This window comes from Hyperoodon ampullatus (assembly GCF_949752795.1).
Source record: "Hyperoodon ampullatus genome assembly, chromosome: 8".
Lineage (NCBI taxonomy): Eukaryota > Metazoa > Chordata > Mammalia > Artiodactyla > Ziphiidae > Hyperoodon > Hyperoodon ampullatus.
The window spans coordinates 74,314,914-74,336,821 of record NC_136921.1 but is presented as its reverse complement, the minus strand read 5'-3'; the positions used below and the strand labels follow the sequence as shown (position 1 = coordinate 74,336,821).

Genomic DNA, 21,908 nt, shown 5'->3' with positions numbered 1-21,908 from the left:
AAAGAAGACGGAATTTACAGTCTAACTTCTAAGGAAGTTGGGTGGTTTCATCAAGTCCCCATCAAGAGAGAAACTCATAAATATCAATCATGTTTCAAATAACACAGGTGAACTATATACATCTCTGTGGGAAAACTTAACAATTATTAACTGTTATGAAACTACATATCCTTAGAGATTTGTCATCTACCTGGGCCCCTTGCATAGCCCTTCCTCTCTATGAATTAGTATAATCATGAAAAGTAACGTATTTTTAAGCATTTGTTTGCATGTAGTGTCATTTTAAGTGCCATATAAAGAGATTTAGATACAGTTCCCCTTTCTGGGAACTTACAGAGACAGTGAAAGAATACACAAATTAGTAACTCAAGTATTGAGAATTGAAGTAAGTGCATTTCATTGTTAAATTTGAGTTGGGGAATTGGCATGGTTATACAGGAATGGATAGACAGACTGCTTGCTGTTTTCTCCTCAGTCTCTTACATTTCTGGAAATGAGAGAAAGGTGTTTTGAAAGATGAGAGAGAGACCTTTATTAGCTTGCAGATAAGCTATTGACATTTGGCTTGAAATCTGCCCTGACACCAAAACAACAACAACAAAACAAACAGTGATGGAAGGAATAATTAAGCTCTAAGCCAAATTCATGGTCAATCTCTTGAAAGTGTATGGGCCCGAGGCATATATTTTATTTTATTTATTTTCTTTTAAAAATTATTTCTTACATTTAGAAAAAAAGTTTAAAATACAGAGATTGATGTAATAAATACATTAGTACTCATCACCTAGCATTGAAACTGTTGACATTTTTCATTGTTTCAGGTTTATTTTATTTTATAGATAAAGTTGAAGTCTTCTTTTGAGGACTTAACTCAGTACCATTTGCCTTCTTACCACACCAAAGGCAATCTCCATCATGAATTTTATTGCTATCTTTCAGGCTATCTATTGCTTTTAACCTATTTTAATATGTATTTCATTTCTCTTCTCTCATGAATATTATCACACTGTATTATTCTGCAGCACGTACTTTTTCATTTACCCTTACATTTTGAGATATAGCCATGTTAATACACAGAGAGCTAGTTTATTCTTTTAATGGCTATATAGTGTTCCACTGTAGAACTAGGATACCATTTATCCCTTCTTTTAGTGGATGACATTTAAGTTTCTTAAGTTCTGTTCTTGAAAGTGTGCTGCAGCAGCTGCTTCATACATATTGACCAGAGCATGTATGCACAGCTTTCTCTAGGGTATACCTGGGGTGGGAATCACTATGTTGCAGGATGTGTATGTTTTCAACTTTATAAGACTTTTTTTTGGACTTTATAAGACATTAAAACTATTCTTTTTGACTTTTGCCAATATGTTAAATGAGAACAGTATCTCAGTGTTTTAAATTGGATTCTCCTGGTCACTTGTGAGATTGGAAATCTCATGGTTATTGGGCAGTTTTCTTCCTCTCTGAATTGCTTATTCATGCTTCTTGTCCATTGTCTATTTTTTCTTTATTTAATATATAGATGTTCTTTATAAATTCTGAATATTACTTCTTTTTATCAGTTACATGAGTTGCAAATATTTTCTTTCCTTTGTCATTTGCCTTTAAATTTGCCTCAGTGTCTGTAGTTCCACGGAAATTTCAAATGATCAAATAATCGAAGTTCTTAAACTTTTTCTTTGTGAATTGTGCTTTCCTTTATGAACTATGACCTGGTAGTGAGAACATCTCTACAGAGAGCTTTTATGTTTGCCTCTGCTAAGGGCCCTATGCGTTTTACTGGCCTAGGACCAGTTTGTATATTAACTTTGATACTTGGGACCCATGCTGTGAGCTGGGAGTGGGTGCTGACTTAGCACTCATGCACAGCACTTGGGTTCTGCACTTGGCCCTTTTCTTCCTCTGGTCCCAAGCAGAAAGTTAGCTCCTCTGTCACTCTCCTGGGGAGTGGTCACGGTGTAGCTAGTTTCCCTTGTGTGTATGGACAAGTCCTACATGACTTCTTGCTCTTCGTAGGTAGCTTGGTTCCTGCACCCATGTGCACAGGTCCCACAACTAACACTGAAGGCCTGGCCACCAGCTCCTCAGACGTATCTCAGGTCCAGTTCTCCCCAAGAGTCACTTGGCTTTGGCTCCTTCTCACTGCTCTGACTTTGAGTTCCATCTTTATTTTCAGCACTGGGACACTGGGTATGTGTGTTTGTAGTTGTGGTATAGTTTGTCCAAAATTTCTGTGTTTAAAGTGGGAAAAAAGATTTCTATGTCAATTCAGACATACTGACCAAAGTTCTGACTACCTTTATATATACTAACCGCAAATCTAGATTCCCTTTGTTTTAACTATTTTATGTGTTGGAGACAAATTTTAGTTCTTCAGTGCTTAATAGAAGCTTGGCAGAAAACCCCCTACAGGCAGCCTCCCCCTGACTAGAGACTAGTTGCTTTATTACCTGGTGTTCTGTCTCTCCCCATCTACTGTTTCACTTGCCTGACTTGACTGTCTCTTCTCCTAAGAGAGCAGCAACAGAGGTAGAGAAACTATGCCATGTGTAAAACCCCACATTAGGATTTCTGAACAAGAGATCAGCTTTATCCTAATTCTTCTTCCCAGTAATTTGTCTTTTAGGAAATAGTATTTTCTTTTTGCAGGAATAACATAATTTGTATCCAGTGGCAAAGTTTATCCTAGTAGGTGCCCAGCTCCTTGCAAATGTACATTTATTAGATCACTTTTTTCTTTTGTGCTTTAAAACTCTAGTTGAACATAATATTCACAGTTTTCATAGTTTTATCTCAAGACTCAAGGAAAGTTTTGATTCATAAGCTGTTAGGTGACAATGGTAATAATATTTCAGAAGCATCTCTCCACTTTTGCAGTTGTCATGGTAAAATCAAGAGATGATGCCTTTCCATAAACTATCCCTAGGAGCTATTGTAAGAAACAAGATTACCATGCTAGATGAACCTCAAAATGCTTGATATGTAATATTGGTCCCAGAACCACCCTTTTACTGGGAATGGCTCTTTGGATGGCTTGAATAACAAAAAAATTGCTCTGCATCATAGCATTTTAGGAGGTTTTGTTGCTACATGATGCTTGGCATTCTATGGGATCCACGGCGAGGATATTTTCAGCCTTGCTCCCAAAATGGAGATTTTAAGCAAGGCTCACAGAAAAAGGAGACATATCCCTTCCTTGATTTATCGTGTCACAGTTCCCTCCCAATTTTCACCAACTCTGAATCCAGCATTGAAACCACTCATATTGTACAACTGAGGGGTGGGGAACATAGTCAGAAAAGTCAGAATAACTCCACCAGCCATGTGACCTTCAGCCTTACCTCAGAGATGTTTCTGGGGAGCCTCAAGTGACATTGCACCAGTAAATACCAATAGACCCAGTCTTCAGTAGAACCTTGGCTCTTGGGTGCTTCCTCTTGTCCTCAGGTGACCTGGCAAACACTCAGAATTATATTCATCTGACAGATAACCAGGGAAGAGAGGAAAGAATCTAAAACAAAAGAGGGTAGGCTATCTTAATCAGAATGCAGGTGAAAGGGATGGAACAGTACTACTTATCAGAAGATTCAAGAAACTCTGTGCTTAGGAGGGAATCCAGAGTACATTCAGATCAAAGCCATTCTCTCTATGTGGGGATTTATGGGTTCTTATGAGAGTAATTCATCATGATATTATGAAATCTCTTCTCCAGTGTTTATCAATCTAATAATATACTGATCTAAAGAGCCAAGAGTAGAAAAAAAGGTGGACACAGAGAATGATAAAAAAAAAATTCCCAGGTTTTAAACTCTGCTTCTTCAGGATTGTTGGGACTTAAAGGGGCCATTGAATAGCCCTGTGACAGACAGCCTTCTAAGATGGGCCCCGAGACTTTCTGCTGTCCTGGGATACATACCTGTATAATTGCCAGGACTGTAAATACCTAATTAGGTTATATTATATGGCACAGACAACGTTGAGAAAGGGAGATTATTTGGGTGGACTTGACCTAGCCACATGAGCCCTTTAAAAGCAGAGAGGTTTCTCTGGCTGGTCAGAGGATGGGTGGCCAGAGATTTAAAGTATAAAAGGGACTTGACCCACCATTGTTGGCTTGGAGATGGAGGAGGTCACATGGCAAGGAATGTGGGTGGCCCCTAGGAGATAAGAGTGGCCCTAGCTGACAGCCAGAAAGGAAATAGGACCCTGTAACCTCTAGTCCTATAATTGTAACAAACTGAATTTTGACAAAAAAAAAAAAAAGGAATGAGCTTGGAAGCAAATTTTTCTCTAAAGCTTCCAGATGAGAAATCAGTTTTGGCAACACCTTGATTTTAGCCTTGTGATGTCATGAGCAGAGAGCCCAGCCATGCCTTGCTGAACCTCTGACTTATAGGATTCTGAGCTAATAAGTGAGTATTGCTTTAAGTTGCTAAATTTGTGGTAGTTTGTTACACAGCAATTTAAAAAATCAATACAGATTTTGGTATCTGGATGTGAAATGCTACTCTAACAAATACATAAAAATGTGGAAGTGTTTTTGGAGTTGGGAAGTGGAGAGAAGTTGGAAGAATTTTGAGGAGCATGATAGAAAAAAGACTAGAATGCTTTGAACAGACCGTTAGTAGAAATATGGATAAGATGTGGCTGATAAGGGTTCAGAAGGAAGCAATGAACATATTATTGGAAACAGGAGAAAGGAGGATCACTGTTATGCAGTGGCATAAAGCCTAGGGAATTCTGTCCTGCAGTTAGGTGGAAAACCTTCCTAAATAATGAACTTCATATGTAATGAACTAAGATTTCCAAGGTGTTGAAGATGCCACCTGGTTTTGTTTTTTGGGTTTTTTTTTTTTTTTTTTTTTGCTACTTATAGTAAAATGGAGAGAGATAAATTGAGGGAAGAACTGTTAAACTAAAAGGAACCAGGACTTGATGCTTTGGGAAACTCTCCATCTATCCTAATGGCAAAAGACTCTAGAGTTACGAGTTTATTTCCAACAGCATGGCATAGGGAAAAGACTGAAAGTGTGAATGTACAACCCTTTGTTATAGCCTCAAAAAGATCAAAAGGTCAGTGTATCCATTCATATAAGCAACACTTCCAAGAGATAAGGGGTGTTTCTCATAGATATTCTCAAACTAGAGAGCCTCAGAGAAGTTTAAGGGCAATTTCTCTCAGCCACATCAGCAGGAGGCCAAGAGAGAGAAGGGTTCATCTCAAAAAGACCTGTGTTTATTGGCTTTTTTCTAACAAGGTGAATCCCATAAAATCCACAAAAGCCCATTTGGTTCTTGGGGAACCAAATGCTCTGGGGAGCAGAGGGAGGGAGAGGGAGAGAGAAAGACTGATTGGTCTAACTGGATCCCACTTAGACTAAAATGACTTAAGATATACTGTCAGTTTATGTAATATACCACTGGGGACCAACTGAATTGTGAACACAAACAAAAAACACTGTGGCAGCACTCAGTCATGCAGTGACATTCAGATAATCTCAGATTGGTTTACAACACTTTTTTACATTTTTATAAAATGGAGAATATGGAATATAAAAACTCTCATAGACTCTTTTGACCCTAAAAACATGTCTTTGAACCTCTCTGAACGCCAGTTTGACCTCTGCTCTAAAATCCGCCCACCCAGATCTCTCACTGCAAGCATCTCTGCAAAGGGACCACCTGCAGCTAGAGCTGAAGTAGCCCCATCTGGCTGAGGACCAATCTGTTGAACTACTTCCCACTCTCGGTTTTGTGGTGCTCTCAATTACTAACTCCTAGAAATGTGATCTTGCAGTCAAAGTTTGAGCGGGTGTTTTTCTTTTAATTTTTGGTCCTTTTATTTGAAAATCTGATGAAATAGCCAAAATATTGGCGCCATAAAATCTAGTAGGTAAATTAAGTATCAGGACATTACAATGGTCAAAAAGAAAAGATAGTTAACGTGTATTTTATGTAGAAATGACTCCATAATAAACTGGGGGTTCAGACTTTATCTTCTGAATATTTAACCAGTCCTCTGAATGATATTGTATGAGTAAAGAAATGAATGCAGTATGGGAGAAAAGAAAATTAATCAAGGATCATATAATTTAAAAATATTCATAATGTTCCTTATTTTGTCATTAAAATTTAGAAATGAACATTAACATAGCTTATTAACTGATTATGACCTTCTAATATGAGTCAAAATGTAGGGTCAGCTCTCAGTATATGAGTCAATAGGTGACAGAAAAGTAGGATGGTAATCCAAGGGGCTCACTTTTCTGGTTTCCATGTCTTTTAAAAGTGAAGATTTCCATTAGAACTTCTTTTTTAAAAGTGGAAATTATGGAATCTTCCTACTCTTTGTCAGGACACAATTTTAAGAAAAAGTCAGATGGAGGGAAAAAAATACCCTAGATGATCAAGAGACAGATGTATTTGTTTTTCTGTAAAAGATTTCCCGGTAGGCAGTTTTAAAAGTCTTAAAAATTAACTCCAGGTGTCAATTTTTGGCTGCATTTCTGGCTAGGTCTTGATTATTCACAGTGATATGATTTAATTAACAGAAACCTATACAATGCTTGATATGTGCAAGGCACAGTTCTATGTTCATTTAATCTTCTTAATAACCCTAAGGGGTGGGTACTAATATGATCTTCTTTTTATAAATGAGGAAACAGAGACACATAGAGGGAATATAATTTCCCCAAAGTCACATAGCCATTAAGCAGTGCAATTAGGATGTGAACCCTGGAGGTCTAACTCCATCGTTCATGATTTTAAACACTGTGCTGTGCTGCCCATCACTGTGATTGCTGTTTGCTATTAATTTTGTGATTAATCAATTTTGAGAAAACTTGGTTTCAAACTGTTTGCTTTAGGGTAATTTTCATGGCTTTGATCCTGTCCTAGTGTACTCAGAACTGTTAGATTGATAGGTAATTGATAATTTAAAATCTCTTTAGTAGTCTGCTTACTAGGAGTATTTCTTTCATGTTTTACAGGTACACGCAGTCTGTCTTATTAATATTCTCTCAGGATTTCTCTCCTTGGGTTAATGAACCACTATAGCCAAACACTTTACAGGAAGCCAGACCATTATTGTTTGATCACAGTTGAAGTGTCAAGTATAAGACATGTGTTATGAGCAGGTTAAAAAAAAAACAAAACAGCTTCATTGCCTCCTTGGTGTTGCTCTTTTGTTAAGTTGACTGAAGAAAATATTAACAATTTTGATTGTGTGTTGTTTTTTTTTTACCTCTCATTATCTTATTTCACAAGAAGAAAATTTCCACAGGCTTCCAACATTGCATCTACCAACCTATCAGAATCTGTACCCACTCCCCACCTTACCTCCTTTCTCAATGCATTAAGTATCTGTACTCCTGTCTATGGCCAGCCCCTTCACTTATGCACAGAATCCTATTCCCTCTCTCCTACGCAAGGTCATCCAAATCTCTCTCCCACCACCACTTCCCCCTTTTATTCTAGATCTTTCCTATTAACCTATAAATATACCATTCTCACTTGTATTTAGAAGCACACTCTCCCTTGACCTCATGCCTCCCCCGTTAAGAAAATCTCACCATCCTGTAGCCTCTACACACAGTCCTCACTTCATCCCACCCATTGTCTCTTGAGCCATTTTGTCCCTTGACTCCAGCAAAGCTGTGCTTGTCAAGGTCATCAGTGATCTCCATGTTGCTAATTCCAGGGGTCTGTTCTCAGTCCTCACTTTACTTGAACTATTAAGATGGAAGTGATCACTGCCTCCTCTTTGGAAAACTTGATATTTAGCTTCTAGGAAGCCATCCTCTGTTCTTTTATCTCACTGGGTTCTCTTTTTCCATAAACTTGGATGGATCCTCCTCATCATTCTAAGTCTTGGAGTTCCCTGGGGCCTCAGTGCTCTAAGTATGTGTACTTTCTAGGGGATCTCAACCAATCCAATATACTTCATATGCCATTTGTATGCTGACTCAAATTACCAATTAATATCTCTGGTCTAGATTTCTCTCTTGAACTGAAAACTCACACATCCCACTGCCTCAAATCTAATTTGACCCAAATGTAATCTCATTTTTCTCTCCAAACCCACTCTTTCCCCCATATTCCTTTTCTCAACAAATGGAATCCTATTCTCCCAGTGCTCAGGCCAAAAGCCTTGATATTTTGACTCTTGTTTTCCCCCCTCACACCCTATACTCACACCCTTACCTATTGTCATGAATAGAAGGCTCTGCCTTCCAAATCAGAACTATTATAAACCTCTTACTCTTCTAATCCATTTCTCTGCCTCCTCCCTTTCTCTTCCCTCCCTCCCCCTCCATCGATCTCCCACGCAACAGTCAGAGTGATGCTTTTAAAAGGCATGTCAGATTATGTCATTCCCCACATTATGCTCAATATCTCTTGGATCTCATATCCTGTCACTTCCCCCATCACTCCTCCTGCTCCAGCCATCACAGCCTACTTCTTCCTCCTCGAACACCCTAGCACATGTCCCCTTAGCCTTTTGCACTGGCTGTTCCTTCTGCCTGGAAGAGTCCTCCCCCAGATGTCTGTATAACTCACTCTCTCACTCCATTCAGGGTCACACTCAAACGTCATCAAAGAGAATGTCTATCCTTGACTACCAAACTTAAAATAGCATCCTCCTTCCTTGTCACTCTGTCCATTTACCCTACTTTATTTTTTTCTTGGCATTTATCATTCCTCTGACATATCTTTAGTTATTTATTGACCGTCTTCTCTTTCTCTTCTAGAATGTAAGCCCCGTAAAAAGGGGGGATTTGTCCATTTTCTTCATTGTTTTATCTCCAGTGCCTGACACAAGGCACTCAATAAATATTGTTTGAGTGAGTGAATTTAATGAATGAACAGAATACAACTGTACTTTGATGTTGAGATATAGAGGAAAATATGCCAAACTAGGAGGCCCTAACAAGGTGGATGACCTTGAGCAAGATATGTAGGCTCTGCAGGATTTTCCCTCCCCAATTGTAAAATGAGGTGTTTGAATTAAATGATTGCTAAAATCACCTCAGCTCTAAGAAGTCATGATTGAATGACTCTGAGGTTTGATTACTTTTCACTTTTCGCTCTCCCTGACACGTCAGGCTTTGAAATACAACATCCTCAGTATATATACTCCCTTTTTAATGATCAGTGAAAACAGAGAAATTAAATAAGATTACAGACAAATTCATTTTAGCAATATCAACATATGACATGATCATTATGTAATACTTCAATGCGCAGACTGAAAATAGACCTTACCTCTAAAGTAGACATAACAGTTATTTTTAAATCCACCTGGAATTTCAATTAAGAGGGAGATAACTAATGTGTTTACACCAGAATACTTTCTTGGCTCATCATGCTCTAAGGACATAAGACTACATCATGGCAGAAAATAGCTATTGCCAATTCGAGTAGGCAGCTCTGCTATGGAAAAAATGCTCACATAAGTGACCAAAGTGAAATCACCTAAAAGGTTCATGTTATTTACTTACACATATAGACATCACCTACTTCCAAACAATTTATAATAAAGGCACTAACGTTATTGTGCTAGATATCTACCCATTGGGGCGTATCTACTCTCCATCCTGCTCTGTGTCCCAGGGAGTTGTCCTATAGAAGGCTCCCTTGCCCTCTGGCTTCTGGTTGGGTTCAGTCAAAGTGGAACACTAGAGATGAGGATGAGGGAGGAGAGTGAGGTTGGGAGAGCTGCTCCCCCAGCTCCTGGCCCTGCAGAGTTGTGTTGACTAGCTGTGTCCTCCACCAAGGGTCTCAGCCCCTGTCAGGTGGCCCTCCCCACACAGCCTTCTCTGGCTCTGGGTAAAGCAGCATGGCTACTACATGATCCCTTGTGATTGCCTTGCATTCTAACCTTCTTTGTCATTGTCCCCTTATTACATTCTTCTGGATTTAACCTAATTTTGAGTGTGCCATCTGTTTCCTATTAGGAATCATTAAAATAGAAAATTAGTAAGAGAATAAGAGACAAAAAACTAAGAGGATGGGAATATAGTTATGTCAGCAAACCAAGACTAAAAAGGGGTGCTGTAATTGAACATGGTTAAAGTTAAAAGGAAGCATTTAGCTCTTATTTGCTAATAATAGACAACATCTAGCACATCAGGAGCTGGCAGGGGGAGGGAGGCAAACCACCCAGAAGAAAGCATTTTCAATAGAAGTTTTACTGAGTCTAAATCAACCCTTATATGATATTGTGTTAACCTTTATAAGGCCTATGGCATAAAATTAAATCATAGTTCTGTGAAACTTTTCTATAGAAAGTGAAAGTAATGCTGCATGCAAGGTGATAAAAAGTGAAAATGTTATATACAAGGATATACAGTATTTTTGTCATTTAATTTGATATGGGAATAGAGTTTAAAAACTTCCAGAATGAATAACAGTCATGTCCCTTAGATATTCCTTCTAAATTTTGATTTTTTTTGGACAGACTTTTAAAACATCCTTTTGTAATTATAAAGTCTTTTATGTCCATAGCAAATAGTTTGGAAAATACAGTCAACCACACAAAATACAATAAATATCACCCAAAATCCTAAACCACTAGCAAAAGATTAATAACGATGTTCATATATTCTTTTTTCTATATACACAAAGATTTTAATTTAACTAGATAATACTGCATATATTATTTTTAACCTGATTTTTTGTGTGTATGTGTGGTATGCAGGCCTCTCACTGTTGTGGCCTCTCCCGTTGCGGAGCACAGGCTCCGGACGGGCAGGCCCAGCGGCCATGGCTCACAGGCCCAGCCACTCCGTGGCATGTGGGATCCTCCCAGACCGGGGCACGAACCCGTTTCCCCTGCATCGGCAGGCGGACTCCCAACCACTGCGCCACCAGGGAAGCCCAAAACCAGATTTTTTTCATTATCAATATATCTTGCATATTTTCCTCTGTATTCCTACCACATAATTTTTGGTGTTTGCATAGTGTTTCATTATGTGAATAATTGCATTTGACCAATTTCTTATTTGGTGCTGTTACAATATTTCCAATTTTTTTACCCTTTTAAGGCTGTAATGAACATACCTGTATATAAATCTTTGCATAGGTGGCTGCATATTAATTCTTAAACTTTATTTCTTAATTCTGAAGGCTTTTGCTAGTTATTTCCCTATTTATTCTTCAGAAAGAGTATGACAATTTACCCTCTTCTTGTAGGTAGATGTGCTTGTTTATCAGATTAGAGATTGGTGGCAAAAAAGTTCAAGTTTAGGACAATGAAAATAAGTAGCTGAAATACAAATAGTCTGAATTGTGGACTGAAAGGAGATCCATTAAATTCAAATAACCAGGCAGGATGGTGGAAAAACTGACTTTTTATTTTTAAAAACCAAAGAACTAGCTTTGATTTCTTATCCATGTAGAGAGTTTTCCCATCTTTGCATAAAGAATGACCTGCAAAATAATTATTTTGGAGCCAAATTTTTTGCTCAGAAGCTTCAGTGCATCCTGGATTGAAGCCCACAGAGATCTCTATACCACAAAGTATAGAAGAGATAATGTTGGCTGAAAGGTTCTGAGGATGGAAGTGACCAAGTGTCCACCTTTAGCCCAAAAAACTTTGAATCTGGCTTCCATGGACAATTTGACTTAGAGAAGTACCACGCCCTTGTGCTCTTTGGGGATTAAATGTACCTCTACACCCCACATGACTAAATGAATTGGTTCACTGATGTCTGTGGTCTGTCATTATTTTCTGTCTGGATACTTTATTAATAGTTTCGGATTTATATGAACTGATATAAGAAAAGTACTGTGTGCAGTGTTGCCTTTCCATATTCTTTTCCACTGGAGTAGTTTATCTTGTACCTCTCATCTGCAAGGCGCAATACACTGGATACAAATAAATATTACAGTATAAGGCATGTTCCTTACCTTTCAGAAGTTCACACAAGTGTGTGAAAATTTACTTGGCAAAATACAGATGATTGTCAAATAGATCGCATAGAAATAAGAGTCAGACTTCGGTTGGTGGTGACTTTATGTGATACAGACTCATCTACATGAAGCACGTGGGAAAAATTTAAAGTAAAAGAATGACTCTTTTTAATGAAGAGGCCCTGCTGTGTTTTCATGCGGAGCAACAACACTTTTTCTGTGGGTGCTTATTCCAGGCCAAATGTAGAAAAGGTGTGAGATGCGAGGAATTAGCTAAGTAAATGAGAATCTAGAGAATGGAATAAAAATCACTCCGCCTCAGTGGTTTATGAGGAAGGCAACTGGATATTCTGTACTTCATATTTCATGTATTTTGTATATCTGGTTAAGAATTATGACATCCTCCTGAATAAGTCATTAGAGCCTTTGGAATAATGACCTAGGAGCAAGGTATAGAAAAGATTGCTTGAAATCAGAGACCAAACTGTCTTCCTACTCTAATGCTTTAGTCCTAACTTTCTGGTTTCTATGTGTAAACAAGAAATTCTTCTTCCATGCAATTATAATTTTTGGACTGAAGGAATGAAAATAATTGAATGGTTATGTAATATTACTCCAAGTTTTTAAAAATTAAACTCTGATATACTCTTAATACCATAAATGTCATGTTTACTAGTGGAGCTTTTAACTGGAGACAAATTGTTTGGAAGATTACAAAAGTAAGGTGGGATATAAAAATGATCTTAAACCCTCTGAAAAGATAGCACAGCATAACTTTGGCTCATAAATCTATATAGAGAATAGTTTCTTCAGTTTGTTTATACTTTTATTGGCTTAACTCTACCCAAATGAACAAAATGTGGGACTACGAAAGAGGACTATCTAGTACAAATCAGAGATAACAAGCGGAGATGGGGGATAATGAGGGCCCATTTTGGTTTTCAGAAAAGTAAGCTTTTTCTAGAAACCTTATCTGCAAGTCTAGAAGAGACAAGCTTTAAATTCACCTCTTACCCCGTGCGCTAACTTTCTGGTTCCTCTATCGTTGGAAAGTTATAAGGATCACTAAAAAAATCTAAACAGTAGTGTGTTTAAAATCTGTGTCTCAACAAATGTTCCAAAAGGCTAGTTAAATACTCTTAACCTTAACTTTAGTTTGAACCTTGCAAAGCCAATGTTTCATGACACACACTTCCTGCTCTTATTAATTGATGGAAAGTAATGGAACTGTCCTAGGGAAATGTTTAGTTCAGACTCTACCATCCTGCAAATAAAACTGCTGGCCTGGTTCCCATCCATAACTTTGTTATTCTCAGACCAGAGACTAGAAAGTGCTCCCACTCACCTAATGATGATCACTTAAGCCCTTCTATATATTATTTACAATACAACATACTAGGGATACAAAGATGAATAATGCAGATCAATATGGAAAGTGTTATGCTAAGGATACATAAATAGTGCCTTAGAAGGTACACCTAGTTATGTCTGGAGGAGAGGGGGAAGGAGGAAGCCTGAGAAAGCAAAGCTACAATTGAGTCTTAAATGATGGACAGGAGGGATTTAGCAGGTAACAAGGCAGGGAAGAGCATGCCAGGCATGTAGTAAATGTCCAAATATATCAGTAACAATCCAGTGTTAGACTCTCCTGAAAAAGAATCAAGGAATACAAGGCAGAACAAAGAAGGGAGGATAATAAATCTTTTTTTTTTTTTTTTTTCCACGGTATGTGGGCCTCTCACTGTTGTGGCCTCTCCCGTTGAGGAGCACAGGCTCTGGACACGCAGGCTCAGCAGCCATGGCTCATGGGCCCAGCCGCTCCGCGGCATGTGGGATCCTCCCGGACCGGGGCACAAACCCGCGTCCCTTGCATCGGCAGGCGGACTCCCAACCACTGCGCCACCAGGGAAACCCCAGTAATAAATCTTAATTAAGGATCATTGGTGTGCCAAGGATTGAGCAAACATTTTCTTTTTTTTTTCAAAATATTTTTGCTATTATTATTATTATTATTATTATTATTTTTAATGAAAAGATGGAATTGGAGCTAGGAGCTATCTCTCTCTCTCTCTTTTTTTTTTTTTTTACTATTTATTTATTTATTTGGCTGTGTCGGGTCTTAGTTGCGGCACGTGGGATCTTTTGTTGTGGCATGCAGGATCTTTTGATGTGGTGTGCAGGCTCTTCACTGTGGCATGTGGGTTCTCTAGTTCTGGCGCAAGGGCTTAGTTGCCCTGCAGCATGTGGGATCTTAGTTCCATGACCAGGGATCAAACCCGCGTCCGCTGCATTGGAAGGCAGATTTTTAAAATTTATTTATTTATTTATTTATTTATTATTTTTTAATATTAGGGTTTTTTTTAACATCTTTATTGGAGTATAATTGCTTTACAATGGTGTGTTAGTTTCTACTGTATAACAAAGTGAATCAGCTATACATATACATATATCCCCATATCGCCACCCTCTTGCTTCTCCCTCCCACCCTCCCTATCCCACCCCTCTAGGTGGACACAAACCACCTAGCTGATCTCCCTGTGCTATGTGGCTGCTTCCCACTAGCTATCTATTTTACATTTGGTAGTGTATATATGTCCATACCACTCTCTCACTGGAAGGTGGATTCATAACCACTGGACCACCAGGGAATCCTACTAACATTTTCCCTAGAGGGTTCAGAGGAAGATTCAAGGAGATGGCATTTGTTCTGGTCTTAATGGTAGAATAAAATTAACAGGTGGAGGAGGAAAATGAAGCTATGCTGGTTGAGAAAACTGCAAAAGGCAAATAAACATGAAAGTGCATGATCACCTTTTCTCTTCTATTTACGTTCACACTCTATAGATCTTTTCCAGTCTTGTAGCATCAAATAGCATTTGTAGCATTTTAAGTAGATATCTCCTTAATTTAGACCAGCCCTGAATTCTCCATTGAGCTGCCCATCTGTACCTCCAGATGTTTATTTGGAATCTCTACTTAAATGTCTTACAGTCACATCAATTGTTTAATGTTTAATACTGAGCCTCCTGACTTTCTTTTCCAAACCTGTTATTCTTCCAATTTCCCATCTCAGTTATTGGTAAAATCATCCAACCAGTTGCTCTAGCAAAAACCTAGGAATTATCCTTGATTCCTTTTAACTTCAACAGCTGTGTCTAATCCTTAAATGAACACTCTGACTCCACTCAAAAGCACATCTCAGATCTGAATAATTAATTTCCTCGATCCCAGTGATCATTTTTGCCATATTCTCTTTGGTCTCTGTTTCTCCTTTGCTCCTCTACTATCCATTCTTCACTCAATATAGCCCAAGCTATATTTTAAAAATCTAAGTCACATTATATCACTCTTTGCTTTAAACTCTTCAATATCTTTTTTTGTTTTGTTTCTAGAACTAAATCTTTGCCTAATCATCTAGCCCCCATCCAGCTTGCCAAACTTACCTCCAGTCTTAACTCACACTACCTGCTCCAGCTGTGCTGTTTTCTTCCCAATTCTGAACATGTGCAAGGTCGTTCCCACTCAATACTGTTGCACCTAAAGCTCACGTTTCCTGCAGTGATCTCCCTCATCTCTTTCCATGGTTGTCTCACTCTCATCTTTCAAATTTTAATCCAAATGTCATTTAAAAATATGCCTTCTAGTGGTTCTACACAGATTTTTCTAAATCATCACCATACTTATTTCCTTCTTAGAATTGAACATGTAATATTCTTTTCATTCATTTACTTGTTTATTTTCTCTCTTTCTGAAACTCCCAGCTCCATGAGGCAAAGGCCTAAGTTTTCTTTAAGCACCATATCTCAAGCACATAGCACAGTATCTGGCTTAAAGCAGATGCTCAATAAGTATTTTTTGAACGAATGAATGCCAAAGTCAGTAGTTTCTTAAGACTGTAAATAAGGGTTTGTAGAATCAAATACAGAGGCATTACATAAAATAAGGATTGAATTTGCTTTGATCATTGGGAAGTCACTGGCAAGAGTAGTGAATTGGGGTAGAGGCAGAGGTAGGAATGACTTGGGTGAGGACTAAAATAAGAGATGTGAAATTGGAGAAGAATAGGTATCATTGACTGAAAGGGAACAATGAAGGGTGTGGTGCTACAGTCTTGGGGGTCTAAAGAAAGTCCTTTAAAATTTTTGTTAATGGGTGAGATTTGTGTAGATTTTCATGTGAGGAGAAGGGAGCAGCAAAGACCAAGAGGTTGAAGTTACAGGGGAAAGAAGGGTAGGTGATGGACTAAGGTTATGGAGATGGAATTGGGGTATAGGTTCTGGAGCCCAGGTGAGGGTTGCCTTGGAAAGAAGGAAGGACAGCACTTCCTCTGAGGAGCAGGACATCAAGGAAGGAATCTTTTAGGGTCTGCGTTTCCTCTGATAAAACTGAAGAAATAGAGGCAGGTATGGAGTTTAATATAGTGAATGGGTTTTGAAATACCACTGTGAGCAATCGAGAGGCACTGGCCAGGAATTCATAAAAGGAATGCTGATTGTCAATAAAGATTCAGCTGAAACCATCAATTTGGTACAGTTGCTGTTGGAAGTCCCAGGATAATAAATCACAGTTTCTGCAGTCTAGTGGGAGAGAGGAGCAAGGATACTAATTAGCAAAGCCTTGTGGTGAGGGCTGTACTAGAGGAATAAAATTATATGACCAGAACACAAAAGGTGATGGGGAAGGGCTCGTAGGTTCTGGTCATAAGATCGATGGCTATAATTGAAGCTTTTAGACTTGGAGCTGTTCTCCATGGTGGTAGAATCCCGGAGGAGGAGGTAGCTCACTGGAATAGAGGAAGTCATGGGACTCTGAGTTGGCAGGTCAGAGGGGCTTCAGACTGAAGTTGCATAGGAAGGTAGAAGGAGTTGTTCTGGACCACAGGTCCTATGTGGCTGTGACTCACGTATCTGAATTCTCAATGAATATTTGAGAATGACCTGGAAGTCCACACATGCCAGTGATAAGGACATGTAGAGGCTGATATAGCCAGATGTTGTAAACATCAAAGGGAGAAGGCATTGTACATGAGAGGGACAGTATCAGTGTCTCAAAGTAGCCATTAACAAGGAAGAAAATGCCCAAATCATTCCCCAGCCTCCTGGCACATGGGACACCAGAAGAAAAGCATCCTTCACTCAGGAGAATTTCAGTCAAAACCATAAAGAGAGGGAAAGAGAGAGAGAGAGAGAGAGAGAGAGAGAGAGAGAGAGAGAGAGAGATTGATTCTCTTGCTACAACAATGGCTGAGGATACCAGAGTCAAGGATGGAAATAATTGGTCCTGAGATGCCAAGAAGCCTCAGGTGTGATATACTTCTAGGGCCTGCACAGGACACTGCACCAGATGGTGTCAGTGATCTGAGGACACCAGCAACCTGGGGTTGGTATGCTTGTTGTCAAGGGACTGTCAGCAGAAGGACCACTGACTTCCCTCCAAGGTCAGTGCTGGGAGTAAGCAACATTATTGGTCTGTCAGAACCCAGAGAAAAATGCCCTTTAATCCAATATCTGTTCTTTTGAAGTATCTTCTTTTTCCCTCTGATTATGAAAGAAATATATATTCATTTCCCAAAATAAGGTGACACAGAAAAATACAAAGAATAAAATAAAGATCACTTATAAACCCAGAGGGAGATAATATAATGGTTGTTAACATTTCCATATCTGGCACTAATAGAATGCCTTGGCATTTATCAGTTAGGACTCTGAAATATCAGTCAGTGTTTCCTTTTTCTCCCTTTCCTACCCTTTCTTTCACTTTCCATCTTGGTGTGCTGCTACCTTCCTAGCTTCATCTCTGTTCTCCCTAGATTCCGATCTCCATCATCTCTGGAGTAGAATCACTTTACCTTGGAGCCATCAGTAACTCAGTAGCTCATTAAGCATTGAATGGTTGTCACTGGTGTGACTGCTCGTGTTGCAAGCCCTGCTGCAGAGTTGCTATGGCTGTGGCCATGGTACTGGGATGCCTCTTTTGGTTCTGCCAGATGTCAGAGCCTATGCTGCTGGGCAAGTCTGGAAACCACTTGGCTTTTCATATTCATTTCTCAAAAGAGAAAATGCCACCTTGGGGATGAGGCTAACCCATACTCTACCAAGGCCCCTTGGCTGGTAGTCACTCACTGCCATTCACCATTAAGGTACTGTTTTTTTTTGTTTTTTTTGTTTTTTTTCTGCGGTACGCGGGCCTCTCACCGTCGCGGCCTCTCCCGCCGCGGAGCACAGGCTCCGGACGCGCAGGCCCAGCGGCCATGGCTCACGGGCCCAGCCGCTCCGCGGCATGTGGGATCTTCCCGGACCGGGGCACGAACCCGTGTCCCCTGCATGGGCAGGCGGACTCCCAACCACTGCGCCACCAGGGAAGCCCTAAGGTACTGTTTTTTACCAGCAAGAATCCACTCTCTTGACCCAGACACAACATGGCAGGCCAGAGCGGTTGAATGGTCCTCTGTCAATTAAACATAAACTTCAACTGCCCCATCACTAGGGGAATAATTTTTTTAGCCCCCTAAAAATAGCTTATGTGTGCTTCAGGTTTTCTCATTCTGCCTCCATTCCCAGAAAAAGGAAGTAAAACATGCCTAGTGAGAACAATGCTTTCACCTTTTTGAGCCTGATAAATCTGTCCTTCATGTTACCACATGAGTCAGAACTACTATTTATCACAACCCTGCTAATTTTTTCTTTTCCTCCTTCCTCCCACCTATCTCCTGCCACTTCCCCAGAAGCATAAAACTTTCAACATCCTGCTGTCCATTAGCATAAATAAACTCGAGCTTTTAAAATAAAAATAGGTTTAATGCTATATTTGTTAAAGACTACATTACCATAAGAGGATAAAAATATTCTTGAGTAACAGGTAGATCATATACTTTAGAGACAATAACATGCTTTTATTGTGGTTCCCTGAAAGCCGATTATTTTAGCCATAGATTAAAACCTTAGGTCTCAGCACAAGTTACATTTCCACTTCAGAACCTGTTAAAACATGCAGTTTCTCAGGACATGTATTTTTATGTTTTAACTTATTTTTTCTGTTGCCAATACACTGTAGGCAGATCTAAGAGATAAAAAAGATGAAGGGTCATTTAAATTCAATATTTGCTATATGAAACAATGGATAATGTTATAACTTTGTTCCTTGTTTTTAACATACCTGTTGTTAATTTAAATTTTATGTGATATTTATGCAATAGATAAGAAAATACTGGGCTAAAAGAGAGCAGAAATGGCAAGAAATGGAAATGAGAGATCTTCAGCGTCTGGAAGAACTGAAGAAATTAATGGCTGAACAGTCAGTAAAAGACAGAGAAAGGTAAAAGAAAAAATTTAAATTGCGTGGTAATGGAATTCTGTAATGTGTTAGGTGCATGGAGTCTTCCGTAATGTGTTAGGATAAATAATATCAGAGGGAGCGTTTTTCTATACTTAATGTGTCCTTACAATATTTATATTCATAAATGTATAAAATGATACTTACAATGTATTTTAAACTCTCATATTCATACATGAATCTCTAGTTTTCCATTTTGTTCCTTAGAGAGCTTCCTAGTTAAAATCCTCACAGAGGATTTCATAGTATTTGATTGCCCACTGTGTGTGTGAAATAATACTGGCTGCTTCTGTGACTTAATATTTTGACCCAGAAGGAGGAGACCATTATTCAGGTAAAAAGTCATTTACTACGACTGAGGCTGAGGAAGACAGTACACAATTATTCTGTGCTCTGTGGTATTCACTCTAGTATACTTAAGATGTACCCAACGGTATAGGAAAAACCTGAATTCTCTAGAATAACGCAATTTTAGAGCTGGACAGGACATTTGAGATCATCTAATCCAGTTTCCTCATTTTATGAATGAGTGCACTGAAAAATTAAAATTATTTTTCTCAAGGTTACTACATCAGTCAGGGTCAGTGAGGAGACAGAGACAACATGGTAATTAGGATACGAAAAGTTTAAGATAAAGAATTATTAATTCTAACAAACAAAGTCTCTGTTATATGAAGGGATACAGAACTTTAAAGAATGCCGCAGGGCTGAAGGGAGGGGTTCTCATGGAAGGAGCAAAGCTGGAGGTGGGGCCCCCCTCCCCCGTGGTTGGGATTCAGACCTCATTGTAGAAGGTGTGGTTGTAGCCTGCTGCATGGTGGAGAGGTTCGTGGATGGGCTCATCCATAACTTGTTCCTAGTCATGGGGCAAGCAGGCAACACCCTACCTGCGTGCAGGAGACCGAAGCTGGAGGTCAAGTGTTACGATGCTTATGCCTGCAAGACTCAGTGGGAACCTGACCATGGGAGTACCTCTGAAATTTGATGGGAAACTGGCCACGGGGTGCAACTGAACTCCACGAACACCACTGGGTGTCCCCCACACATGCTGCTGGTAGCCACGAAGCAGGAACAAGAAGGAGTAAACACTGGAACTAGGAAGGAAAGCCCCTTCCTTCTTCAGCATCCCTCCTGTACCCTTTTCTGACATGGCTAAGCATTGTACCAGCCGCAGAGAAGAAATAGTTCCAGGGTCCAACTCTATTTTCATAGAGCAGACAATGAAGGGAGATTTGGAGCTGAGAGACAATAAAGTGGTAACTGGCATAGTTATCTAGTTCAGCTAGCTCCTGAGTAGATTTTCACAAAAGATAAATTAAAAATAGATCTTACATTTCATAAGATAAATCACAAGTTTTCTTTACAGTTCGTCAGTGTAAAAAAATTGCACAGAACTCTTTATACTTTCTGCTCAATTTCACTGTGAACCTAAAACTGCTCTAAAAAATGAAGTCTACTAAACTAATAAAAATTGCATTTTAGACTTATCGTAACTTAGCATGACATAACTATTTTACACACAAGGTTCACTTATATCTAGGAAGCTTCCTTTGTGACCCATGGGAATTATGTCAAACTCCAGTGACCAAGCTTGCAGAGTGAATCTGTGGTTCCACACAGATGCCATGCAGTTCCCAACAACTTTCTAGATAAAATTCACATGATTTTCCAGGTATCTCAGGATTTATAATTGAGTTTAATCTATTATGAAGAAAGCCAAGAATATAGCAAAGCTAGGGCTCAAGGCTAAGAGATGAAACAACCAGTGAGAAATCAGTTAAACAAGCACAAACCAAGATATAGGAGGATACCAGAAGGCAGACCAGGCCATGGGTCAGACAGAAACAAGCAGCTAAATACTAAAGGCAAGGCAAATGTGGGGGTCAAAGGCTGGTTGGATAGTCTGAAACTACGCTGGGGAAACAAAAGAGAGCCACAGGAATTAAAAGGATAGGTAAAAAGGAACAGATGTGAAGTCCCAGCATCTAGGAGACATGCTTCTAGTAAAATCTGCCTTCATAGCCAGGAAGTTTCTTTGATTACAGAGCCATTTCAGTTGTGTGTTTCTTGTCCCAATAATTATCAAGCTGACTCAGCCTCTGCGAGGCTCTGTTTTGTCCTTTGTAAAATTGAAGTGGATAACTTTTGAGGGCTAAGTGAGCTATCAACTTTTAAGGGTTTATGATCTGTGTATTCAACTCATATGAAATTTTGTAGATTCAGATAATTATGAATCCAACGCTTGCATGACAGTGGGAAATCAGTGAGGAAGGCCATTAAAATATCCAGAAAATAATTCTCAGAAAATTTTGGATGATATTGTAGATAAAAGGACAGTCCTCATTTTGTGATTTAGAGAGATGGAATTTAACATGCAAAAATGCTGATAGCTTTTGCTTCTGACAAGAACCAGAAGTTGTGTTTATTTGTAACCATTCTGATGCTAAGAAATGTGGTTGATTGGTTAAAACGTTTTTTTCTACTACTGAAATACAATTCATAAATCTCATGTTTGATATTTTAGCTGTAGGCACATTTTTCTCATGTCAGAATAAGAAGGCTTGAAGCAATTTGCAGATCTGTTAAAAACACACATACACATAGCCTTGAGGGTTTGAAAAGTTCTGTTGTTTATTTCCATTTTCTATTTTCTAATTCTAAGA

General features: G+C 39.0%; 1 protein-coding gene across 3 annotated transcripts in view; it reads left to right on the top strand.

Annotated features, from left to right (window-relative positions):
* CCDC148 (coiled-coil domain containing 148) overlaps positions 1–21,908 on the top strand; it is a gene marked incomplete at both ends in the record, with an annotated part of 272,157 nt that overhangs the window by 204,826 nt on the left and 45,423 nt on the right. For all 3 annotated transcript variants that reach the window (XM_079709817.1, XM_079709816.1, XM_079709815.1), the window contains one exon: positions 19,109–19,227. In XM_079709817.1, the coding sequence (XP_079565943.1) occupies positions 19,109–19,227 (119 nt within the window). The remainder of the gene's footprint in view (positions 1–19,108; positions 19,228–21,908) is intronic.